The following is a 22,329-nucleotide window of genomic DNA, read 5'->3' as shown; positions in this document are numbered from 1 at the left end:
GGTTTTCTATAGGGTTAAACCATAGACTGTAAAAGGGTTAAACACGGAGCAGGTTCATGATGATGGTGTGATGATGAGGTCATCATGAGTACGGTAGCCTCTCTCGCTCTCTCTCGCTCTCTCTCTCTCTTCCGGGCTTGTGTGTGTCGCTGTTCTCCTGACCGTCTCAGTAGGAAACATGGCGGCCGTCAGTAAGTACTTGACAGCGAAGAACTCCGCTGTAGCCGGCGGTGTCCTACTCGTTTTATACTTCCTAAAGCAGAGACGAAGATCCGCTGGACTTAACAGGTATGTAAAAACGCACATTAAGTGTCTAATGCATGAATTCAGATAAGGACTGAAGTTCAGTGTCAGAGTGACCCCAGCAAATTTAGTCTAGTTTGATGGCCATGTGTCAAAAAACCTAATATCCTGCGATGCTCCAAATGTGCTGTCTAGGTAGGCAGCTCTCTAGGTTTTAAGACGCAGCCTATACCATGACCTTTGAAATACAATCATTTAAATCCAGATGAAGTTTATTGAACATGAGTATTAATTGTTGCAGTCTCACTGTCCAACAAAGGACTCTTTCATAAAGGACAGTGTTCGTTGGACAAATGTTGCCACAGTTTTCATAATAATAAAAAATATCTACAGTAGTTTTTAGTGGTTGAAATAGTCAAAAATGATTCATGCTTGCACCTTGAACTCACTTGATTTCTGAGGATTAAGCATACTTTGCACCCAAAAAATAAATGCACTATATTTATATAGCGCTTTATATTCAATATGATTAGACCTAATCAACTACTATTGTTTACTGGTGGTGCTATTATTATTTTTTGATCTATTTCATCATTCTCAACAGGAAGAAGAGTTCTCCCAATGATCTGAACAGTGAGGTGAGAGAACTATGTGTATAGTATATATAATATAAGTCTTTTACTGGGTTTGCTGCTTTAGTAATCTGTTATTCAGAGTTTTAATCAAGGTACTGAATGTCCTTGAACAGAACTGTCTGATAGTCTGTACTTTTTTTCTGCAGTTTCTACACATTTTCACTATCCATATTATTACTTAATAAGTGGCAATCATGATCTTTAGTTCAAGGTCTGGCTGTGTGAGACTATATTCCATGAGTTTCCTTTGACTATCAACACTTGTTGTGTTTTAAACCTACAGAAAGATGGCAAGAAAGAGAGAGCCGCTGTGGACAGGCTTTTTTTCATCCGGATTGCACGGATCCTCAGGATTATGGTGCCGAGATTGTTGTGTAAAGAGGTGAGAGTTGTAACCTACGACAGTTGTTACTGAAACTGGAAGTTGGGTTTGCTGTTTCTTGAGCAGCAAATCAGCATATCGGATTTGAAGGATCATGTGACACTGAAGACTAGAGCAATGATGCTGAAAATTCAGCTTTTCATCACAGGAATAAATGTATTAAATATTAATAATATTTAATAATATTACTGTTCTTACTGTATTTTTTTATCAAATAAATATAGCCTTGGTGAGCAGAAGAGACTTCTTTCCCAGAAAAATTGACCAACTCCAAACTTTTAAATAATATTGTGTAAATCTGCTAAATATAAGTAAATGATTTCAGTTCATTATTGTTTTTCACTTTATTTACTTATTTATTTGTGTGTGTGTGTGTGTGTGTGTGTGTGTGTGTGTGTGTGTGTGTGTGTGTGTGTGTGTGTGTGTGTGTGTGTGTGTGTGTGTGTGTGTGTGTGTGTGTGTGTGTGTGTGTGTGTGTGTGTGTGTGTGTGTGTTTGTCACAGACATGGTACCTGTTCCTGATCGCTGTGATGCTTGTGACTCGGACCTATTGCGACGTCTGGATGATTCAGAACGGCACTATGATTGAAAGGTACTACGTGGATCTAGACTTCAAATTTGTTAGTGCTGTCAAATATATCACTATTTCACTTTGTGAAGACACCAGGCACCCAGCTAAATATTGCTTTAATGCGATTTGATTGTATTTTATTTTATTTTTTAAATCTTTGACAGTGGAATCATTAGCAGAGATATCAAATTGTTCAAGAGGCACTTTTATTCCTACCTGACTGTCATTCCTGGGGTAATTTACTGTACCTTCATGTGCTGTGAAAACTAATGTATTGTTACAGTTGTGGTGGCATCATGTAATTTACATCACTGAACCTGTCCATTGTGTTTCCTCACATGCTCACTTTTCAGATCTCCTCTGGTCTACAAATGCAGTCATGAATGTGTGCCTCCTTAAAGAGAATTTGCATTAATTTTGTTTTTCATGCACATGAAGGAAAGAATGGAAGGATGTGTGTTTATTTCCTTCTGCATTAACTCTGACCATGTCTGCATGTGTTTGTGTGCACATTGTGGTTTGCAGTGCGATCATTGGTCGATCCACTGAAGGTTTCAAGAAGTACTTATTCAACTTTATCACGGCCATGCCAATTGTAAGTTTCTGCTTTTTATCAGAGTCGGTAGTAATTGTTAATAGTCAGAGGAGTTCTGAGAATATTAACAGTCTAATCTATGAATTCCACACTAAAACTGCTTCCCAATAATAACATTAATATGTACTTCCTGTTGACATCAGCACTTTTATGACATCTTTGAGGCTAGAATGCATTTGTTTAATATCAGTAAGAGAGCTGCATGCAAGAATTGTATGAGTTTGTTGGTATAGAAACATGGTGTAAATGGTTGCATTTCAATCTTTCAGATTGCCTTGGTGAACAACTTCCTGAAGTTGGGCTTGAATGAACTGAAGCTGTGCTTTCGTGTGAGGCTTACCAAACATCTCTACGATGAGTACCTGAAGTAAGACCCATCACTGCCGTGACATTTGCCCCTTTCACACAGAAATGCCGGTAAATTACCATACAATTTCCAGAACGACTTTTTCGGTAAACACACAAACTTGCTGTACACACATGCAATGGCAGTTTGTCTTTTCACCGGTAAGATACCATGTTCGTCTAGCACATGTTTATAGAAAAACATATAAAAGCAGTGGAACATACCGTAAATAGCTCAGACAGAGCTTTATGATTTCCTCAAAGCAAACTTCTTACGTCAGCATGTTCAGACCTTATAATCTTCATTCTTTGTTCACACACAGCATCATACCGGTAATGTTACAACTTCTCATACCAGGAAATTGCCAGAACTGATTTACCGGCATTTTTGAAAAGGTCCAGTTGTTCACATATTATCTCTTTACAGTAATTTACCAATTAAGATTGTATGTGTGAAAGGCGCTAATGTTCCAACTTAAATATTCTTTACAAAAATGAAAAACTGCATAATGCTATTTTCGCAAGCAATGCATTTTTATTATATTTGCTCATACTGGATTATGAGTTTGTTGTAATGTACTAAATTATGATTTATTAAAATGGATGCATTGACAAAAATTCTGAATTATTTTGTGTAAATATAAATTTTTGTGAAAAAATATTTAGTATATAATGCTTTAATTTTTAATTCTTAAAAATATTAACTGACCACTATGTACAAAGGTAATGTAAATGTAAACATGCATGAAAAATACTTAAAAGTAACTAAACTTAATATCAGCCAATAACCGATATGGTGGAAATATAAGGACACCAGATTGTTGAGGAGAGTCAGCTTTTATCTCAGTGAGTGATAGGACTGATGATTCTCTGAAGAAATTAAGAATCTAATTACTAATGTCACTATCTTTGGGTTCTTAGGGGATATACGTACTACAAAATGGGAAACCTGGATAACCGCATTGCTAATGCTGATCAGCTGCTGACGCAGGATGTGGAAAGGTTCTGTAACAGTGTTGTGGAGCTTTACTCCAACCTCAGCAAGGTTCAACACGCTTTTGTCTAAAATACCAGTTTTACTTTCCCATTAAGAGCAGTTTCTTTTATTTAGATGAACTGTGTTTGCAACGATTTATTTTTACTTCCCCCACCCCTCTCCAGCCACTGTTGGATATCGGCTTGTACATATTCAAATTGACAACAGCAATCGGAGCTCAGGTGAGTTTTGGAAAGACGATGTGAAATTCTTCTTTGGATAAATGCCACAGGATATTTGGAAGATCTGTTGGTCTCTTCGCACAGGGTCCCGCGTCTATGATGGCTTACCTACTCATCTCCGGCCTCTTCCTGACCCGTCTGCGCAGGCCGATCGGTAAGATGACAGTGACCGAACAGAAGTACGAAGGAGAATACCGATACGTCAACTCTCGTCTCATCACAAACAGGTGAGCTTTCCTAGCTGTGTCTATCTAACTGTATAGTTTTGTCTACAATAAATGTTTTTTTTTTTTTCTCAAATTGTGATGCACACTTGAATTACAGTGAGGAGATTGCCTTCTACAATGGAAATGTCAGGGAGAAACAGACCATTCATTCAACCTTCAAGAAACTGGTGAGTATGTGACCATATGAATCTGAGTTGTAATAATCACGATTAATCGATTTGATAGGACTACATATGCATGTTTTATTTGTTTATTTATATTTTATTTATTAATTGGTTTTATTAGAATTTTATTATTATTTAATTAAAATATTACGGCTATTGCGGCTTTGTTTCCAATCAAACTCTTTAGGATTATTTCCTGAAACAAAATCAGATGAGAAACACTGTTTTACAGATTGTACAACATTACTAATGTCCATATTTTCATGATATGCATTTATGTTAACAGTACATGCATTTATGTTAATCGATTTGTGTGTGTGTATACATATTATATACAGTATTTACAAACTTTTATGTTAGGTGCGATTAATCATGATTAATCGATTTGACAGCACTACTTATAACTAAAATCAGATGTTTTAAATGATGCAAGTGAATTTAGGATTCACGACATTCTAATGTACATTATGAAAAATCTTTTATTAAATTCTTTTTGTTTACATTTAACAGTGTTATTACATTATAAGTGTTTTTTTAGCATTTACCTTTGTGATCATAAAAAGGTAATCTGAATGTAAAAATCGATGAAATGAGCATCCACAATTAAATATATATATAATACTCTAATATCGGCCTATAATCTGTATGTTACCGTTTGCATGGCATGGTTCATCTTGATATCTGAGTTTATTGGCTGAACTGAGTTTGTTTGCAGGTCGATCATCTGCACAATTTCATCTTCTTCCGTTTCTCCATGGGTATGGTGGACAGCATTATCGCCAAGTGTAAGAGGAAGTTTCATTATCTTGCAAAGATAACATATATACACATGAACATGGACTGTAAAAGATGAATGTTGTTCTCTCTTGTTCCAGATTTTGCTACAGTTGTTGGGTATTTAGTGGTGAGTCGTCCATTCCTTGATTTGTCTCACCCTCGACACCTGACCAGCACCCATGCTGAACTGCTGGAGGTAAAACTTCACTCCTGACATTGTGATTATTCCTACAGTAGTTTGTAGCCCTTGATTGCATTCACAATGCACGCTATTTCCGAAATAATGATGTACGGGGCTTGATTATCCATGTTCTCTTGCAGGACTACTACCAGAGTGGCCGTATGCTGCTGCGTATGTCGCAGGCGTTGGGCAGAATCGTCCTTGCAGGCAGAGAAATGACACGTCTGTCAGGGTAAAAGTTCACACATCCTCATCACAGTGCATCAGCATGTTTAATCAAGTTATTTGATCGCTTGCCATTTAATTAAAAACTTTTAACAACACATTTGATGCTATAAAACGAGTTTGTCTTTCCCTTCAGCTTCACAGCTCGCATCACTGAGCTCATGAGGGTCCTGAAAGAGTTGAATTCTGGGAAATACGAACGCACCATGGTGTCTCATTCAGAGAAAGGTAAGCTTCTGAAACTCTCAAGCTCCAAAACACTCTTTTTAGAGAGATACAGAGTTGATCTTTAACTGTTTGTTCATGATTTTCATGAACAGACACTTCAGAAAAGCTCACACTGATCCCTGGAAGTGGAAGAATCATCAACGTAGACCATATCATCAAGTAAGAGCAGCTTCCCTCAGTCCTCTCAATCATCAGGAGAACCAGCTATGATAAATTTAATATGCGATCTCTCATCAGGTTCGAACACACACCCCTGGCGACTCCTAATGGAGACATTCTGATCCGAGATCTGAACTTTGAGGTGCGTTTGATTTTATAGTTTAGCTGATTTTTGTCAGCTCATGACTTTTCTCTCACAATTTTGACCTTGATATCTTGATATCAGTTTTACATTTCTTTACATTTCACAATTGTGACCTGTTTCTTGTAATTGTGACTGTTTTTCATAACTGCTACTTAGATTTTCGCAGTTGTGACTTTCACGCGATGATTAATGATCTCGCATTTGTAACGTTTTTTCGTAATTGCACCTTAAATTATCACTGTATTTCATGTAATATATATTTTCTTGTAATTGCGAGTGTAACTTTGTTTCTCGCAATGTGATTTCATCTCACATTTGCAACTTTTCTCATAATTGCAATTTTAATTATCACTGTCTCACAATTGTGACTGTTTCTTGTAATTGCTACTTAGATTTTTGCAATTGTGACTGTTTCCCCTATTGCAACTTTGTTTCTCAGAGTGTGATTTCATCTCACATTTGCATCTTTTCCCGTAACTGCGACTTTTTCTTGTAATTGCGACTGTTTTTCATTATTTTCACAAGATGATTTCATATCTTACATTTGCAACTTTTTTGTAATTGCAACTTTAATTATAACCATGTCTCACAAGTGTGACTTTTTTGGAATTGCAACAGTTTCTTGCATTTGCAACTTTTTTCATAATTGTGACTTTATTTGTAGACTTAATTAAACAATTACCTTTTAGTTTAGTTTTTAGTCTGGTTGCAAACTGGCTTCCATCTCTGTCAGAGTGATGTTTGTACAGTGGTACAGTGCATGTGTGTGCTCGTGCTCATCTCATTTTGTATTGCTCTTAAAAGGTGAAATCCGGAGCCAACGTTTTGGTGTGTGGTCCCAATGGGTGTGGAAAGAGTTCACTTTTCCGGGTTCTTGGAGAGGTGAGCACTTCTGTGGTACTCAGACTGGAATTCTGCCCTTGTTCTTGGCTCTCTGTGAAAACTCTTCCATTTTGTCTTCTAAATGTTGGGTTGTCTGTCTCTCTCTAGTTGTGGCCACTGTTCGGTGGGAGTTTGACGAAACCAGAGAGGGGGAAGCTCTTCTACGTCCCTCAGGTGAAAGAAAACCCTCCTTTCTCACAGCAGAACATCTGAATGGACCACAACAGCTGAATAACTTCCCTTTTTTGTCTGCTTTCAGAGGCCTTACATGACCCTTGGCTCACTTAGGGATCAGGTGATCTACCCAGACACCCATGAGGACCAAAAGAGAAAAGGCATCTCTGACCAGGTACTGTAAACGAGTTTTTACGATCTAAAAGTTTAGAATGATCCATGTCTAGTTTTTAACATTTTCATTCAATCGTCCTGTTTTTTTGTGGCAGGTGCTGAAGGAGTACCTGGATAATGTCCAGTTAGGACACATTTTGGAGAGAGAGGGATCATGGGACATGGTTCAGGACTGGATGGATGTGCTCAGTGGAGGAGAGAAGCAGAGAATGGCGGTAAACAAACTTTTTCAACAAAGTGACTTAGAGCAGCTGCAGGGACAGAAGTCAAAGGAACAATACTGATATTGTATACTGACTTTTTCACCTCATTAACATCCTGTTTTTGAACCACTGCACAAGAATTTGCGTTAAAGCCCAGATGTTTTAATACTATTACACTACCACCCTTAGACTGAGCACATCCTGTCAGAATTACCTTGAGGTAATGAATTAGAGATTTTACACTAAGCTGTACTCCTCCAATGACTCAGGAAGCTTCTATTTATTTCATTTCACATTAATTTAAATATGTTATAATGGCAGCCAAGTGAGTTTTTATAACATCTTTCTTAAAGAGTTCTCAACTTGCCCCGCCCACACTGAAATCTAGTTTGTCTGAAGTTTAAAAACGGTAGTACCGTTTTTTTTGCGGTTAGTAAATTAGATTTGTATGTTTATAAATGAGAATTTAGAGATGTTTTAAGGTTTATAAAATTACGTTTTTTCCATAGATGGCCAGGCTCTTCTACCATAAGCCCCAGTTTGCCATCCTGGATGAGTGCACCAGTGCCGTGAGCGTAGACGTGGAGGATTACATCTACAGTCACTGCAGAAAGGTACCGGACATCGCATCACATCTGCATTGAAGAGATTTCTCGGGGTCAGCCCTATGTTCCCACAGCCCTATGTTCCCACGGCCCTATGCTCCTACATTTCTAAGAATTTTTTTTTACTGAAAATTTTGAAAATTAGGCCCTATGTTCCCACAACCATATGTTCCCACAGCCCTATGTTCCCACAGTCCTATGTTCTCTCACTTAACTATGTCCCCTATGAAGGGTAGGTTTTAGTGCTTGTGCTGGTACAGGGATAGCCCAATTACATCCCAGACAAGTCTCCCTCCTGTGAGGGGTAGGTTTTAGGTATGTCAAACAATCAAGCCTAATTCCCCCACGAAGGGTAGGTTTTAGTGCTTGTACTGGTACAGGGATAGCCCAATAACATCCCAGACAAGTCTCCCTCCTGTGAGGGGTAGGTTTAGGTATGTTAGGGTTAGGGTTAGGGCTGTGGGAACATAGACATGCTCCCGATTTCTCTATCCTAAAGAAATTTCCTCTTCATATTTCAGTACATTTTGCTGAAATGTCCCTGCTTGTGTGCTTTATTCTTTTTAATTGGCAGGTTGGCATCACCCTTTTCACAGTCTCACACAGAAAGTCCCTATGGAAGCATCATGAGGTAAGATCAGTGGTGCTGCTCCATGAGCAATATTTATTGACGTTCACCATATGCTTCACAGCTGACAAAATGAGCTTTCAACACAACTTGGCTGTCAATTAAGTAGATAGGTGAAAATATTTTAAGTTGGTGCTACTTTACTAGAAAAAAAACGATAAAAGGGATGTTGTTCTCCCTTTTATGCTAAAATAGTTAGGAAAACTTCAACACCCATTATGCACTGGGCATGTTGCCATCCAAGGCCACTCAAATAGTGCCTTGTTTGAGTAGGAAATACTTCTTAGCAAACTTTTAGTCACAATGCTGTCGACTTGTATTGTTCGAAATAACCCTGAAGTGCGTTTTACATCATCCGGCTGACTTTTGCTGACAAATAAACATGAATTTCTCATAAACATTGTTTATTATCATATACTACCAACATTGTAACGATACAAAGCGAGTTGAAGATTACCAAACTTACACTTTAAGCACAAATTGTCCTTTTTCTATACAGCACTACCTCCATATGGACGGCAGAGGAAACTATGAATTCAAACTCATCACCCCTGAAACTGTGGAGTTCGGCTCTTAAAGAGGAGCGACAGCACTATACTATCAGCGGCCCTAGTTAGGGGCCCTAGCTATTTACTTCTGACGGAGTCACATGCCAACCTAATCTAGGAGTTTGTTTTTAATCATCAATAACCTTAATGGGATGAAAATGTGTTTAGAAATGTATTAACACTACTTTTGTCCTCAACGATTGTACATAATTTTGTAATTTAAGTAGTCCAATTTAAAGGACATCCGTTAAGTACGCATGGGAACGTATGCCATGGAAATACGTCTTGTGTCTGTGCACTAAATTGTTTAATAAATGAAATGTGTCTGTATAGGGTCAAACAAATCAATGCCAGCGGACTGTACCGAACGTTTAATACTGTATGTTAGAAGCAGGATAATGAACTATTATTGCCTTTTTCTCATTAGCTAAACTTTCATTATGAATTCTTTTAGCTACTAAGTGGCCTTAGTGTTCACTGCAGCATGGTTGGGCGTTTTGGATGTGTGCGAGTTGCTTTTTGGTGCACTTTACCTGGCATGGTGATTTGAAAAACCAGGAATCCGTGTGAAGAACAACTGTTCGCATATGCACTTGTTTACTCCAGCTTTGTTGGCATTTCTTGATGTGAAAGGAATCATTCTCTGCAGAACGGTTGTTGTACGTAAGAACTGTAAGAAACGTCATTGTCGTAGCACTTCACGCATTAAGCAAATGAACCACTTTGCTGTATGTTTTCATTAAAAAAGATTGATACTATGAAGTCTGCAATTTATTTTTGTCTTGAAGAAACGGTTGTAGATTGTGTTGCTGATTTCAAGAGTGTGTCAATTCCGTTGATCTGGTTTATTGCACATTATGAGGCTGGTTACTTTAGGAAATCTTTGAAAAGACGAATGTTGACCTTTAACATGCATCAAATGTAAGTGAAAGGTCATTTAGATTAGACGCTCCTTTGACCTTTCACCCTCCACATGACAATGTATTTTTACATATAGTCGCCTGTTCTTGGCCAAAGGTGGTAAAACACAAACTCAGACATCTTATTGGGCAAAAGTGATACTAAGGAATTGTGCTGTTTGATATTTGAAACCACAATCTATCTTATTTTATTGGTTTTAAAGTTTTTGCATTATTATGCTTTTTAGTACCGTGGCATTACCATTTGGTACAAGCACTTTACCATGGTACCGCATGGAAGACTGCAATGGTTTTGTAATGTAGCCTGTGCATGACTTGCTATTCAGTGTATGTTAATGATTTATGAGATCTGCTGGATAGCTTCTACTGTAAACTCTAACCAGTACCTTGCAAAACACAAATCTGCTTGATATGATATGAAAGGTTGGTATATTACAAATGGATCACTAAACAGAATTTTAGAATAACTGTGGTTGTCATAGTAACACACTGAACAATTTATTTCATAGAGAACTTTTAAAAAGAATTTGTAAAAATATTGTGATTATTATTATTTCTGATGTATTTAAAATTACAATTAAAATAATATAGAAAAGTAGATATTATTCATTTTATAATATATAATAATTTAATGATTTATTGTATTATTATTAAGCACTCTTGTTTGTAATTGTTAATACGATTATTATAAATATAATTTAACTAATTAAAATATACAATTATTAATAAGAAAATATTATTTTACACACACACATATATATACATATACATATTTATACATATATATATACATATACATATATATATGACACTGTTGTAAGTGCAGTAAAATGTTTAATATTCTTATTTATTTTAAATTAGAATTAAAAATATATTTGATATGATTACTAATTTAATATATAATAATACTAATAGTAGTTATGATTAAGCACTCTTGTTGTAAATAAAAAGATCATTATATTAAATATAATTTTAAATGATGATAAAAATAAAATATAAAAATACTATACAGTTATTATTTTTACAGTTACAAATAATAATAATTTTTATTTTTAATTATTAGTATACACTTTTGGCAGCTGATCTTGTTATTAAAAAATGTAATAATTATAAATGATATTACAATTAAAAATAACTCGTATAAAATTATTCTTATTACCAGCAACAATTAATATATTATAAGTAGTTTTACTAATATTGCTATTGTATTTCTAAGCACTTTTTTTTCTGATAGCTGATAATAAAATGCATTTGTTTACAGTGTAAACTGGTGAACATTGTCCTCTGCATCATGTGCTTCACTCTTTCATGCGGAGCTCAATACAGGAAGCTTGTCATAAACCACATCTAGTTTCCCTTTAGCTGCAGAGAATAGAGTCTTAAGCTGTTTGTGGCTTGTCAGTGTCTGTGTGACTCTTTACACTGTGACCGTTTCCAGGATCAGATCAGCCATCTGAAGGCATGAAATGGCGTGGTTGGCCTTCCTTCTTATCTCCTGCCTTCAGATATTCAGCCCATGTCAAGCGAATGAACAAGGTAGAGTATTTCTGATGTATTTTCTTCATGATCTGTATGATACAAATTTGAAAACCTGAGGAGGTGTAATCATATACCTGGCCACATGATGTGCAGACAAACCGGTTCAGTAAGAATTTTCCATGTGATCTAGCATGGGTCTGTTGAATGTGCTTTGCTGTCTCTCCAGCTTTTCTAAGGTTTGTTGGGATTGGAGATTGGGGTGGACGTCCTTCATACCCCTACTACACGCCACATGAGTTTGACACAGCGAACGAGCTGGGCAGAATTGCTGAGAGCTCAGGTCTGGATTTTGTCCTCAGTCTTGGAGACCATTTCTACTTCAGTGGGGTCAGGGATGTAGATGACACCCGCTTTAAGGTGATCAAGTTTCTTCTCCTGCATTTATTTATTAAAGTCGCCATGAAAGGGAACGGTGATAGTCTTTTCGTTCCTATTGTGACGCAAATCTTAGTGAAAATGTAGGGCTGGACTTAATTTTGTCTATTGGGAATTGATTGGATGGTTGTGGTTTGCTATTGGTCGATCTCATGTGAGTGACAGGTTGCCCCGCCCTCATGCTAAGGTTTGATGTCTGGTGTTGATGATGTAACTAGGATGAGACAGGTTGGAGAACAGACAGTGGGACCTTGTCCAGGGCATAGATATCATATAATAAAGGCTAGATGTCTCGTCCGCGCTGCTGGCCAATGGAGGTTGACGTTCACACACGGCGGCCATCTTACCAAGGTGCTCGCTCACTCGTAACATGGTGCATGTACTTTTAAATAACCATAACTTGCTCAATTTTCTACCGATTTTCAAATGGTTTGGTTTGTTATAAACGTCAGAGATGTAGCTATGACACCGCATACATATGAATAATTATGTTCAACATGTTTAAGCATTCAGAATTATAGCCACGTTAATAACGTTTGTAAGAAACCAAACCGTTTGTAAATCCGTCAAGATTTCAGCGAGATAAAACGATTTGTGTGCGTGCTGATCACTCATCTTAATTCACAGCTTCCCTGTGGCAAGATGGCCGCCGGTGATGCCGGAAGTCACTCCGCCATAAGACATCTAGCCTTTATTATATGATATCTATGGTCCAGGGTACTTTAGCTCAGTGAACTGTCTTTACACAGGACATGTGATATAGTGTGTGTGAAAGACAAATAGGTCCCTCTAGTGGTAGAGGAACAGAAGCTTCTTTACCGTAGTTTGTGCATAGTAATAATAGTTTTACCACAAATAAAACTGGATGGCTCCTTGTCACCATATTTAGATAGATGCAACTACGGTAATTGTTATTAGTAACCTAAACACATGTAGAAACTATAAAATAAAAATATTACCAAAAAGTGCCTTGGTACAGTGAGGTTTCAGATGGTAATGCCATTGTCCTTTGATATATTCTGTGATAAAGTTCTGAATGATACCATATGGTATTTCTTTTGGTTTACTAGTTGCATTTGTATTAGGATCAAAGTAAGCATAATTAAAACTGGTTGGCCATATTTACATCAGTGTAAATAAAGTAATTGTTAACTGAAGCCTAAACAAATTTAAAAACTATAAAATAAAATACAATAATAAAATAAAGTACCATGGTACAGTGAGGTTCCAGATGGTAATACCATAGTGCTTTCATATATTCTCTACCATGGTACTGAATGATACCATCTGCACAAACCATTTACATCTCTTACAAAAATGAAAAATGACTAACATTTACGTAAATAGCATAATGTACTTTTATAAATAAACAATAATTTTTATTAATAATGATTACTTGTATTTATTTACAATATTGAATATTTTAAAATGTTTAAAATTATTTCAATATATATATGTATATATAAATGTAATTTTATTTAACTAATATATAGGTGTGTGTGTGTGTATATATATATATATATATATATATATATATATATATATATATATGTATATATATATATATATATAATACAATATAATATATAATACTTTATATTTGTATATGCAATTCTATATAAATTATATATAAAATGTGTGTGTGTGTGTGTGTGTGTATGTATACATACACACAGACATTTAAATATATGTATATATATATATATATATATATATATATAAATAATTTAATATTTATAATGTATAATATATAATTTTTTTAAATGATGTTCTAACGAGGCTCTAATAAATTCTTCAGTCTACCTATGAGAGTGTGTTCTCTCATCCCGCGCTGATGAACGTGCCATGGTACCTGGTAGCAGGAAATCACGATCACCGTGGAAACGTGTCAGCCCAGATCGCCTACTCAAACAGATCTGAAAGATGGTGAGTCCGAGGTCAAAGGTCAACATCTGTGCATTAAAGAATGTAAACATGAGCATTGGTGACCACAGTGAGCTGCTGTTAATGTCTGGCAGGATCTACCCCGACCTCTATTATGAGCTGAACTTCAAGGTTCCTCACAGCAACACGTCCATCACAGTCCTGATGATCGACACAGTGGTTTTGTGCGGCAACACGTACGACGGCGCTGACCCGGTGGGTCCCGAGGACTACGTTGCTGCTAACCAACAGCTAAAGTGGATCGAGCAGAAACTTCAAAATACCAGGTGAGATATTAGTACAACAACAGTAGTTAATTAACAGCCAAATGCAAACACTTGCACAAGCGGCCCAATATCTAATATATAGGTGAACAAACAACACTGAAATCCAGTGTTTTGTTTTTTACTGAGCAAACATTAGTCCTGTAACAGGAATTTTAGGGCATGTTTTAAAGCCCCTGGCCTGTCACACTCCTTTCACTCCTCCATTGTCACATTCCTTCACTTATTCTCTCTCACTCTTTCACCTCCTCAGATCCACCCTCACGTTCTCTTAAATCCCAGATAGGACCTGGAAAACATTCCTGGCATTCATTTCTAAAAATATGACCAAGTCTTTAAGACAAAGTTCACCCAACAATTGCTGCAATTGCTTCTGTAAGAAGAAACGTTTAACCCTATAAATTCCTACTGTATTATATTTCATACATGAATTTCTGAGGCCTCTTAATTATCATTAATACGATCAAAACTGAAAAATATAATATTCTGTATGTGTTCTGTCATCTGTGTTTGGTAGTTTATACTTTTTTGCAAGCAAAAGGCCTTTTAGTACTTTAGTAAAACATTGTGGTACGTGACTTTTTGCTGAGAAATATATGATTTTTATAAGTAAAGGTAAGAATAACTTTCATATTGTTATTAATGAATATTTACTGAACAGAAACAACTTACATATGTTTTCTGAGAAAGATCATACTAAAATGTATCAAATATAGGTTTTTGATGAATATTCATTTGTACATCTCTCAATCTTCATTGCATTGCATTTTATATTTTGCCCCCACAATTAAAACTACAGAGCTTTGATCATAAATATAAGCAGTTAAATATCATCTTATTAAAACAGATATAGAGTGACAACTGATAGTAATATGCATTTTATGTAAGTAGTCGGTTATACTATGGAGCCCCTAAAGAGAAATAATAATGAAGGGGGAAAAAATAGTTCTGAGGGAAAATTATACGCCAATATTTTTTGCATTCTCTTGCAATTTTTTTTTTTTAAAGTTTCTATGGGGAACGCAAAATTTTTCCTCCATCTCTTCTTTATTCCTCCACCATGTCCCTTTAGATGCTCTGTATTTATAATGTTCTGATAATCTTACTGATTTTTATTTCAAGCTATCAGAATTTCTTACTTTTTGGCCATATAAATAACATCTATACTACATATTTTTGCTAGGTATAAAATTTAGGCCTCTGAATAAAATTGAATAATATTGATACTCTCACTGTCATACTATAGGCCTATGGGCCATAAAAGCCTGATGTATCAAATATGATATGCAAATTTTTTTTTTTTTTTTTCTCTTATATTTTGTCTGAAGGTTTTTTCTGACGATTATTTCATATTTCAGGCTTTACATGGTTAAATAATCTTACAGCTCTGACTCTTTTCCATACAAGGACAGTTTATAGTACTAATAAACGTACATCAAACCTTTTTTAATTGCCCAGTTTTATGAATTGAAAACACAATTCTTACGAGTGAATACTTGTAAACTGATCTTGAAAAGGGACGAAAGGTTAAGTGCCTGAGAGGATTGTGTTTAATATAGAAACTGTTAGCAGCCAGATAAAACTAAAGTCAAGGGGAAAATACAGTCAAAATCCCCCCCGAGAATAACACTCACAGCTGTTTTCCACATCAGAAAGTCAAACAAAGTTGACATTCATCAAATGCTTTTATAATAAACGCATCTTTTGGTTTCTAATCCTCAGGTCAGATTTTGTCATTGTGGCCGGTCATTATCCGGTCTGGTCCATTGGCCATCATGGGCCGACTAAGTGCCTGGTATCGAAACTCAGACCCCTTTTGAAGAAGTACAGAGTCTCTTTATATCTGTGTGGTCATGACCACAGTCTACAGGTCGGTATCTTGAACGGGAAATCAAGCAGCTTTTTAATTAAGCAAATGTATTAACGTGACTTCTAAGTGTTTTACATTATGGCTGTTACTGTATTGACCAATCAGCATTTCTGTTTCATCAGTTTATCAGAGAAGACGATGGAAGTTCGTATGTTGTCAGCGGAACTGGAGTTGAAGAGGATATTTACACTGGCCACAATAACAGCTTCCCATCCTCTTGGCAACTATTCTCCAACATTGTGAATCAGACGACAGGAGCGTTTGTGTACTTTGAGGTCGACATGAATGAGATGCTGATAAGTTACATCCAGCCGGACGGGAAGTGTGTGTACCAGGCGTCCGTCCCTAAACGCAAAGTCCAACTTTGACATCATTAGGGCTATAAGAAACACAACAGTCACTTTGGCGAAAGTCCTTTTTTAATTGCACTAATAATTCTGTTGTATATTTTATTGTTGTTTTTAGTTAAATTCCTGTTCAGTTTGCGGTGAACAAAATAAAACATTTATATTTCATAAAAAGTGGTTTGCTGAGATTATTGCAAAAATACTTTTTTTTTTCTTTTTATGTGTATAAAATCGTATTTTATCAGAGTTGCGAATGTGAGTTTGCAGTCTGTATTGGATGTTATGCAAAAGACCAGTTTCTTAGCAAGAAACTTTTTAACGAGTTGTCCTATCAGGTTGTGCATACAATGCGACCAATGTTGCCTGATTCACTAGCAAATAACTCTTATGAGCCAATTCGGTTTCAAGAACATGCAGCACAACCAGTGTAGTCTGATTAATGACTCTTATGAACTGGTTCTTTTTAGTAAAAAAAATCTATCAGAGCTGTGACTGAATGAACTCCTGACTCACTTATTGAAATGTAACATATTTTTTTATTATTTTAAATAATACAACTTAAAAATAAATAAAACATATATATATATATATATATATATATATACACACGCACACACACACATATATTCTTTAAATGTATATATTACATTTAAAGAACATTTATATATAGGTATATATAACTTGGACCTCTAAATATTTCATAGTTGATTCACATTTAATGTAACTCTACTAACTTACAATTGGTGGCGCCATTGAGCTATTTAACATCTTTATATCTGAGTTTGATCTTTCTAACTGAATAATAAGGCATATAATAAGGCAATATATAACATGTTCTTTGAAGTTAGAAAATATAAAGGCAAAGATCTGAATGCTGATTAGTCCACATGTGTATTTTTGTATATTTATTTATTTGTGTGTGTGTGTGTGTGTGTGTGTGTGTGTGTGTGTGTGTGTGTGTGTGTGTGTGTGTGTGTGTGTGTGTGTGTGTGTGTGTGTGTGTGTGTGTGTGTGTGTGTGTGTTTTAAATCCACATCAGTACCATTCTCACTGGATTCACAGGTCTGAAGTGTAATGATAAAGTTTCTGCACCAAAATGTCAACAATACACCAGATATAACATTATTTTTTGATTAATGGTTAGCCATGTACAGTTGCAATGTGATAAAACTGAAATTAAAAGAGCGTTTCACTATTACAACAAAAAATATTTAAAAAAAAACGAATACAGTTTACAATATTAGCTAAAAAATAAATTAGTTCTTTCGTTTCATAAAATATGATCTGATTTTGATTCTCCCAAGTGCGTACAAAAAACCTCTCTTAAATCATACAGTATTTCCATTTGTTAGCAAGTAGATAAAATTAGGCAGTGCTTATAAAAATTATTATACAGTACACTTCAGTGCCAGACTAAAGAACCCACCACCTGACAGTATAAAGGTCTTGTCTTGCTAAATTATATGTCTAACATATCTACATTTTGAGGTTTCACAGAAACACTATTTTTTTTTGTAGAAAAACGGCACCCCATCCTCCCTTCATAAGGGAGAGTCTAATTTAAACGTACCAAAAAGAGCATCTGCATTCCTCATACACCGTTCAATGGTAATCCCTCTTTTCCTGCGTCTTTCTTTGTCTTTATTCGCCTGCAGCACATCACGATGACAATGATGATTGCTGTTATTGCCAGAATGATAATAAAAAAGGCTCCGGCGATGACACCCACGCCGTACTCTGCAAAAACATTACATAATCGTCATTATGGTCACACAAACACTTGATTAAATGATGAGTTTGATTGGACACCACAGGAATTTTGCAGTTCTATTGGTCCCTAGACGCTGATATGATTCATTGACGAGTTGCTATCATAAACCGCACAACAGACACATTTCTTATCAATTATTAGTTGCATTAAATGTCTGAGCGCTGTGAATCACACAATCATAGAGTCATATATATAATCCTCTCATATGATACTATATCAGCTATCCGACACTTCATAAATGGATGAGTTCCAGCGAGAGTCCAGATCAGGGGAGTGAGTCTATTTTGGGAAAATGATTCATTCCCTATCAGACAAAATTCGCAACGTTTGCTTTTCCTGGGATCGTTGTGCTGAAAATCCCTGACAGACCAAGTTAAAGTCTTGTTATTTAAAGTGAAAGCGTTACCTTCAAAGATAGATGTGCCATCTTCCGGAGAGCACTGGATGTGGCTGAGCTCCCCGTATTGTTTCTCCGGCACGCGGGAGGGGATGTAGACCTGAATGTTGAAACAGTAACTCTCTCCTTGGTCCAAATCCGTCAGCTCAATGATGCTGCTTTTACTAGTCTTCTCTTTCTGAAGAGGCAAACACATAAAATTATGTATAATACGTTTAATGTATCATATAGGTAACACTTTACTTTACAGTGGACACCTTAAAATAAAGTGTAATAAGGTCCCATTACTTAAGGTTTTAACTTTAGCAATACATTTGTTACAGTATTTACTAACCTTTGTTAACGTTAGTTCATAAGATCATTGTAACGTCAAGTTAACTCATGTAGAACTAATGTTAACAAATTAAAAAGTGTTTGAAATAAGGCTGCATTCATTTGATATACAAGATAGAGTATAATATATATATATATATATATAATCATATATATATAATCACAGTACAATAATACTGTGAAATATTATTTTTATTTTAAAATAACAATTTAAAATGTAATTTATTCCTGTGATGCAAAGCTAAATTTCCAGCACATGTTCTTCAGTGTCACATGATCCTTCAGAAATCATTCTAATATGATGATTTACAGCTCAAGAAACATTTATTATTATCATCAAGTTGAAAACAGTTGTGCTTTTCTTTTTTCTTTTTTTTGTGGAGGAAGCTTTTAGTCTCTAACTGAAGAAAATGTGGATGGTTCATTTTCATTTAATATCTAATCATTTAATAAATGCAAGGTGCTAAAACGGTTAAATTACTTGGTGTAACATGGTATAAATCCGGATTGAAATTTACAAAGTGGCAAAAGCGCTCAGAAAAGAAATAATACATTTTACAGACAACACTAACCTTTCCTGTGCTCTTGGCTTTCTTGTAGATAACCTTATAAAACAGGTCATCCCCAAAAACATCCCGAATGTTCAGTCTCTCATTATGATTATTAAAGAGAGCAGTGGGGACATCCGTTACAAGCAGCGTCGTCTTCCTCTCGTCTTTGTTTACTTCTATTTTAAACTCTGGTCTGCCAATGACAGCTGAAAGACAATCAAAGCAGAAGATCTTAATAATGCTTCAAAATCTTCATGTCATTAAATGGAGTGTAAAGTTGGTTGTTGAGAATACTGACTGTCATAATAAGGGGAGAATCTCTCAGAAGTGACATGAGGAAACTCAACCAAATCCGAGGAGACGCCCAGCTTGGGTTCAGACAGGACGTCGGCGTTGTAACTGGCCTTCAGGTTTTTTAACGCCGCAGTCAGGTCGCATTCAGTTTCCATGGTCCTGATGCAGTGTGGCGTTCGTTCTCTGTCCCTGCCCAGTCTACAAACATTTACACAGACATTTAGAATGTAAAGACAACTTTTGGAAATAATAAATTACATTACATGAGAATCAGTGACAGGTTGGTGCCTGCTGTAACAAGCCATGGGTGTGGAACTATGCTAGAGTTGCCAAATTTACACATGTGAGAGCATTTTTTTGTTCATAAAGGTTTTTATGGGTTACACATTAATAAAAAGGCGTCTAAAATTTAAATTGTAAGTTTAATCGCTGCCTTAAAAAGTGGTTCCAAAGTTACAACCTGGAGAGTTAAATCCAATGCACTTTTTTGTCCACTTTTGATTAAATTAGTGGTGAGCACTAGTAGAAAATTTAGTATAAATGGCTATACTCATGTTAAATAGATGGTAACAAATTAGAAAATCCATAATATACACTTTTATTGCCTATACACCATATGCTTTTATTGGTTTATGACCATGTTGAGATTACACAGTGAGAAACCTTTTGAGATAATCAATGAATTATGACTTGATTGGTCAAAATCAATATGATCAAAGTAATATTAGATAACTGCAATACCAGTTGTAATAATACATACATATGCTACATATAAAGCTCTATATGTGTGCATTTCACTTTTATATTAAACTTGGTGAGGGTGTAAAAGATTTAGACCATTTTCACTATTGTTTTCTGACTATATCTTTTGATGTTTAGCTAGGCCTAATTCCTGCACATTTCTGGATAGCTATACTGCATTCAGAACAATGAATGTATATCAAACTACCATTGTAATAAAAACATAACTTACTCTGAAAATTCAACAGTGTAGGAATAATTCGTTGGTTTTGGACTCCATGTTAACATGGATTTAAAATTGAAAGAGGACCAGGTTACGTTCTGTGCTTTTGGAAAGATGTCTATAAAAAGAGCAAAGCAAATTAATCAATTAGATTGTTTTAAATAACACATTAACTAAAATAAAACGATATAAATTGTTTTAAATAGCTGGTTAAAAAAATGAATAACACGCATACAATCATCGTCATAGGTAAGAGACTCACCTGAGGCGCAAACCTTCGTGAAAAATGAAACCAGGACCAATACAAAAATGCGAAATTTCATTTGCCTGTTGCTTTCCATGTTGTCCCAAGGTGACAGTACTAATCCAACTACAGTACGATGACAAAATAAAACTCCTTTAACCAGGTAGGATAAAAATATGATAGTGTATCCAGCTCCCAAGTGGTTTATAAAGTCCTCCTGATTAGTGTGTGAGCGCAACAAACCCAGTCAGTCAGACCAGTTGGGATTCGAGTGAGACTAATTAAGCCCCGCCCAGAAGAAGTCTGTCCGCTTATGCATTTGACCATTTATGGATTTCCGTATTGACACAAAATGACCAAAGAGCATTAGCGTTTAAATAACGCACGTTTAAAAGGAAATGCATATATTTCGTAATTATAAAATAATATGTATTTATTTGTTTTTAACTATTTTTAGTTTAGTTTATTAATTACCTATGCAGTTTTGAAATTGACCCCAAGAGAAAAAAATATTTATTTAGTTTGGTTTCTTTTTTAAAGTCCATTTCTATATAGACACTTATATCAAATTGCTGGAAATAAATAAATATTGAACATTTCCAACACATGTAAACTCAATTTGATCAGTACATCATTTGATGTGTTTAGTCACCAAAATAGATTTCTCAAAAACAAAAAGTCAACTTATTATATCTCCCATGTATATTAGGATTATTATTATTGCATAACTTATACATACAATGAACAATCATAACAACAAAAAAAGAAAGCATAAATATCATGGAAAACATAAAGGAGACTTTTTTGCTTGTGAATGAAAAAATATTCATAATTTAAGATAACCTCTGTGAGGATGAAGTGTGGTCACATTTGTAGGGCTAACAACATAAGAACAACCCTAAATGTATTGGTTATACTAAAATCACAAAATAAATGGACAGTTGTTTCTTCAACAAAACCACAAAATGAACAAGTTTCATCAATAACAGAATATTTAGAAATGGATGAATTCACAAGATTTTATGAAGAATTTTTAAATTAATTTCCTTTCCTTATATCAAAGCAACCCCTCGATTACAGCATCAGCTTTTCTGCAGGTTATGTAAAAACAACAATCATAGGCAAACCATTTCAAATGTTACATCTGAGAGCAACACAACCTCATATCTCATTAAAAAGAAATCTGATTTAATTAATAAATTAGTTCA

The 22,329-nt window shown here is 35.4% G+C and overlaps 3 protein-coding genes across 4 annotated transcripts; 2 read left to right on the top strand and 1 right to left on the bottom strand.

Moving 5' to 3' along the window:
• Positions 1 to 56: 56 nt before the first annotated feature.
• abcd3a (ATP-binding cassette, sub-family D (ALD), member 3a) lies at positions 57 to 10,069 on the top strand. 2 transcript variants are annotated; one of them, XM_081353298.1, is made up of 23 exons: positions 57 to 288; positions 848 to 881; positions 1,162 to 1,260; positions 1,764 to 1,852; positions 2,357 to 2,426; positions 2,696 to 2,793; positions 3,693 to 3,816; positions 3,933 to 3,989; positions 4,074 to 4,216; positions 4,314 to 4,383; positions 5,096 to 5,165; positions 5,256 to 5,353; positions 5,479 to 5,570; positions 5,700 to 5,791; positions 5,884 to 5,950; positions 6,029 to 6,092; positions 6,900 to 6,977; positions 7,086 to 7,151; positions 7,237 to 7,326; positions 7,421 to 7,540; positions 8,038 to 8,142; positions 8,708 to 8,764; positions 9,261 to 10,069. In XM_081353298.1, exons 1-23 carry the CDS (start codon positions 179 to 181, stop codon positions 9,336 to 9,338), a joined length of 1,971 nt encoding a protein of 656 aa, XP_081209424.1. In that variant the 5' UTR covers positions 57 to 178; the 3' UTR covers positions 9,339 to 10,069. The 2 variants fall into 2 exon arrangements, with proteins under 2 accessions (XP_081209424.1, XP_081209425.1); XM_081353299.1 differs by lacking the exon at positions 2,357 to 2,426 and adding an exon at positions 1,996 to 2,065 and having other exon boundaries at positions 143 to 288.
• Positions 10,070 to 11,551: 1,482 nt separating this feature from the next.
• On the top strand, positions 11,552 to 16,736 carry acp5b (acid phosphatase 5b, tartrate resistant). The gene is made up of 6 exons (XM_081353496.1): positions 11,552 to 11,765; positions 11,935 to 12,125; positions 13,942 to 14,069; positions 14,162 to 14,353; positions 16,073 to 16,220; positions 16,343 to 16,736. Exons 1-6 carry the CDS (start codon positions 11,696 to 11,698, stop codon positions 16,586 to 16,588), a joined length of 975 nt encoding a protein of 324 aa, XP_081209622.1. The 5' UTR covers positions 11,552 to 11,695; the 3' UTR covers positions 16,589 to 16,736.
• A 711-nt stretch (positions 16,737 to 17,447) lies between these two features.
• On the bottom strand, positions 17,448 to 21,364 carry f3a (coagulation factor III, tissue factor a). Its single transcript, XM_081352634.1, has 6 exons — positions 21,140 to 21,364; positions 20,887 to 20,995; positions 19,918 to 20,111; positions 19,641 to 19,825; positions 18,745 to 18,913; positions 17,448 to 18,304 (listed from the first exon to the last, which is right to left on the bottom strand). The coding sequence occupies exons 1-6, from the start codon at positions 21,216 to 21,218 to the stop codon at positions 18,159 to 18,161; spliced, it is 882 nt and encodes a 293-aa protein (XP_081208760.1). The 5' UTR covers positions 21,219 to 21,364; the 3' UTR covers positions 17,448 to 18,158.
• Between the last annotated feature and the right edge of the window lie 965 nt (positions 21,365 to 22,329).

This window comes from Scardinius erythrophthalmus (genome assembly GCF_964197995.2).
Source record: "Scardinius erythrophthalmus genome assembly, chromosome: 22".
Classification (NCBI taxonomy): Eukaryota; Metazoa; Chordata; class Actinopteri; order Cypriniformes; family Leuciscidae; genus Scardinius; species Scardinius erythrophthalmus.
The sequence above is the reverse complement of the archived record's forward strand: the minus strand, read 5'-3'. Positions and strand labels throughout refer to the sequence as shown.

What these genes read in the sequence shown, in the direction of transcription:
- abcd3a (XM_081353298.1), top strand. Translation starts at nt 179, where the DNA reads ATGGCGGCCGTCAGTAAGTACTTGACAGCGAAGAACTCCGCTGTAGCC. An exon ending in AGCTCTTCTACGTCCCTCAG is followed by an intron (nt 7,152 to 7,236) that starts GTGAAAGAAAAC and finishes GTCTGCTTTCAG; the next exon opens with AGGCCTTACATGACCCTTGG. An exon ending in GAAAAGGCATCTCTGACCAG is followed by an intron (nt 7,327 to 7,420) that starts GTACTGTAAACG and finishes TTTTTGTGGCAG; the next exon opens with GTGCTGAAGGAGTACCTGGA.
- acp5b (XM_081353496.1), top strand. Translation starts at nt 11,696, where the DNA reads ATGGCGTGGTTGGCCTTCCTTCTTATCTCCTGCCTTCAGATATTCAGC. An exon ending in TAGATGACACCCGCTTTAAG is followed by an intron (nt 12,126 to 13,941) that starts GTGATCAAGTTT and finishes TAAATTCTTCAG; the next exon opens with TCTACCTATGAGAGTGTGTT. An exon ending in GTCATGACCACAGTCTACAG is followed by an intron (nt 16,221 to 16,342) that starts GTCGGTATCTTG and finishes CTGTTTCATCAG; the next exon opens with TTTATCAGAGAAGACGATGG.
- f3a (XM_081352634.1), bottom strand. Translation starts at nt 21,218, where the DNA reads ATGGAAAGCAACAGGCAAATGAAATTTCGCATTTTTGTATTGGTCCTG. An exon ending in ATTCTCCCCTTATTATGACA is followed by an intron (nt 19,826 to 19,917) that starts GTCAGTATTCTC and finishes ATTGTCTTTCAG; the next exon opens with CTGTCATTGGCAGACCAGAG. An exon ending in AAGCCAAGAGCACAGGAAAG is followed by an intron (nt 18,914 to 19,640) that starts GTTAGTGTTGTC and finishes TTGCCTCTTCAG; the next exon opens with AAAGAGAAGACTAGTAAAAG.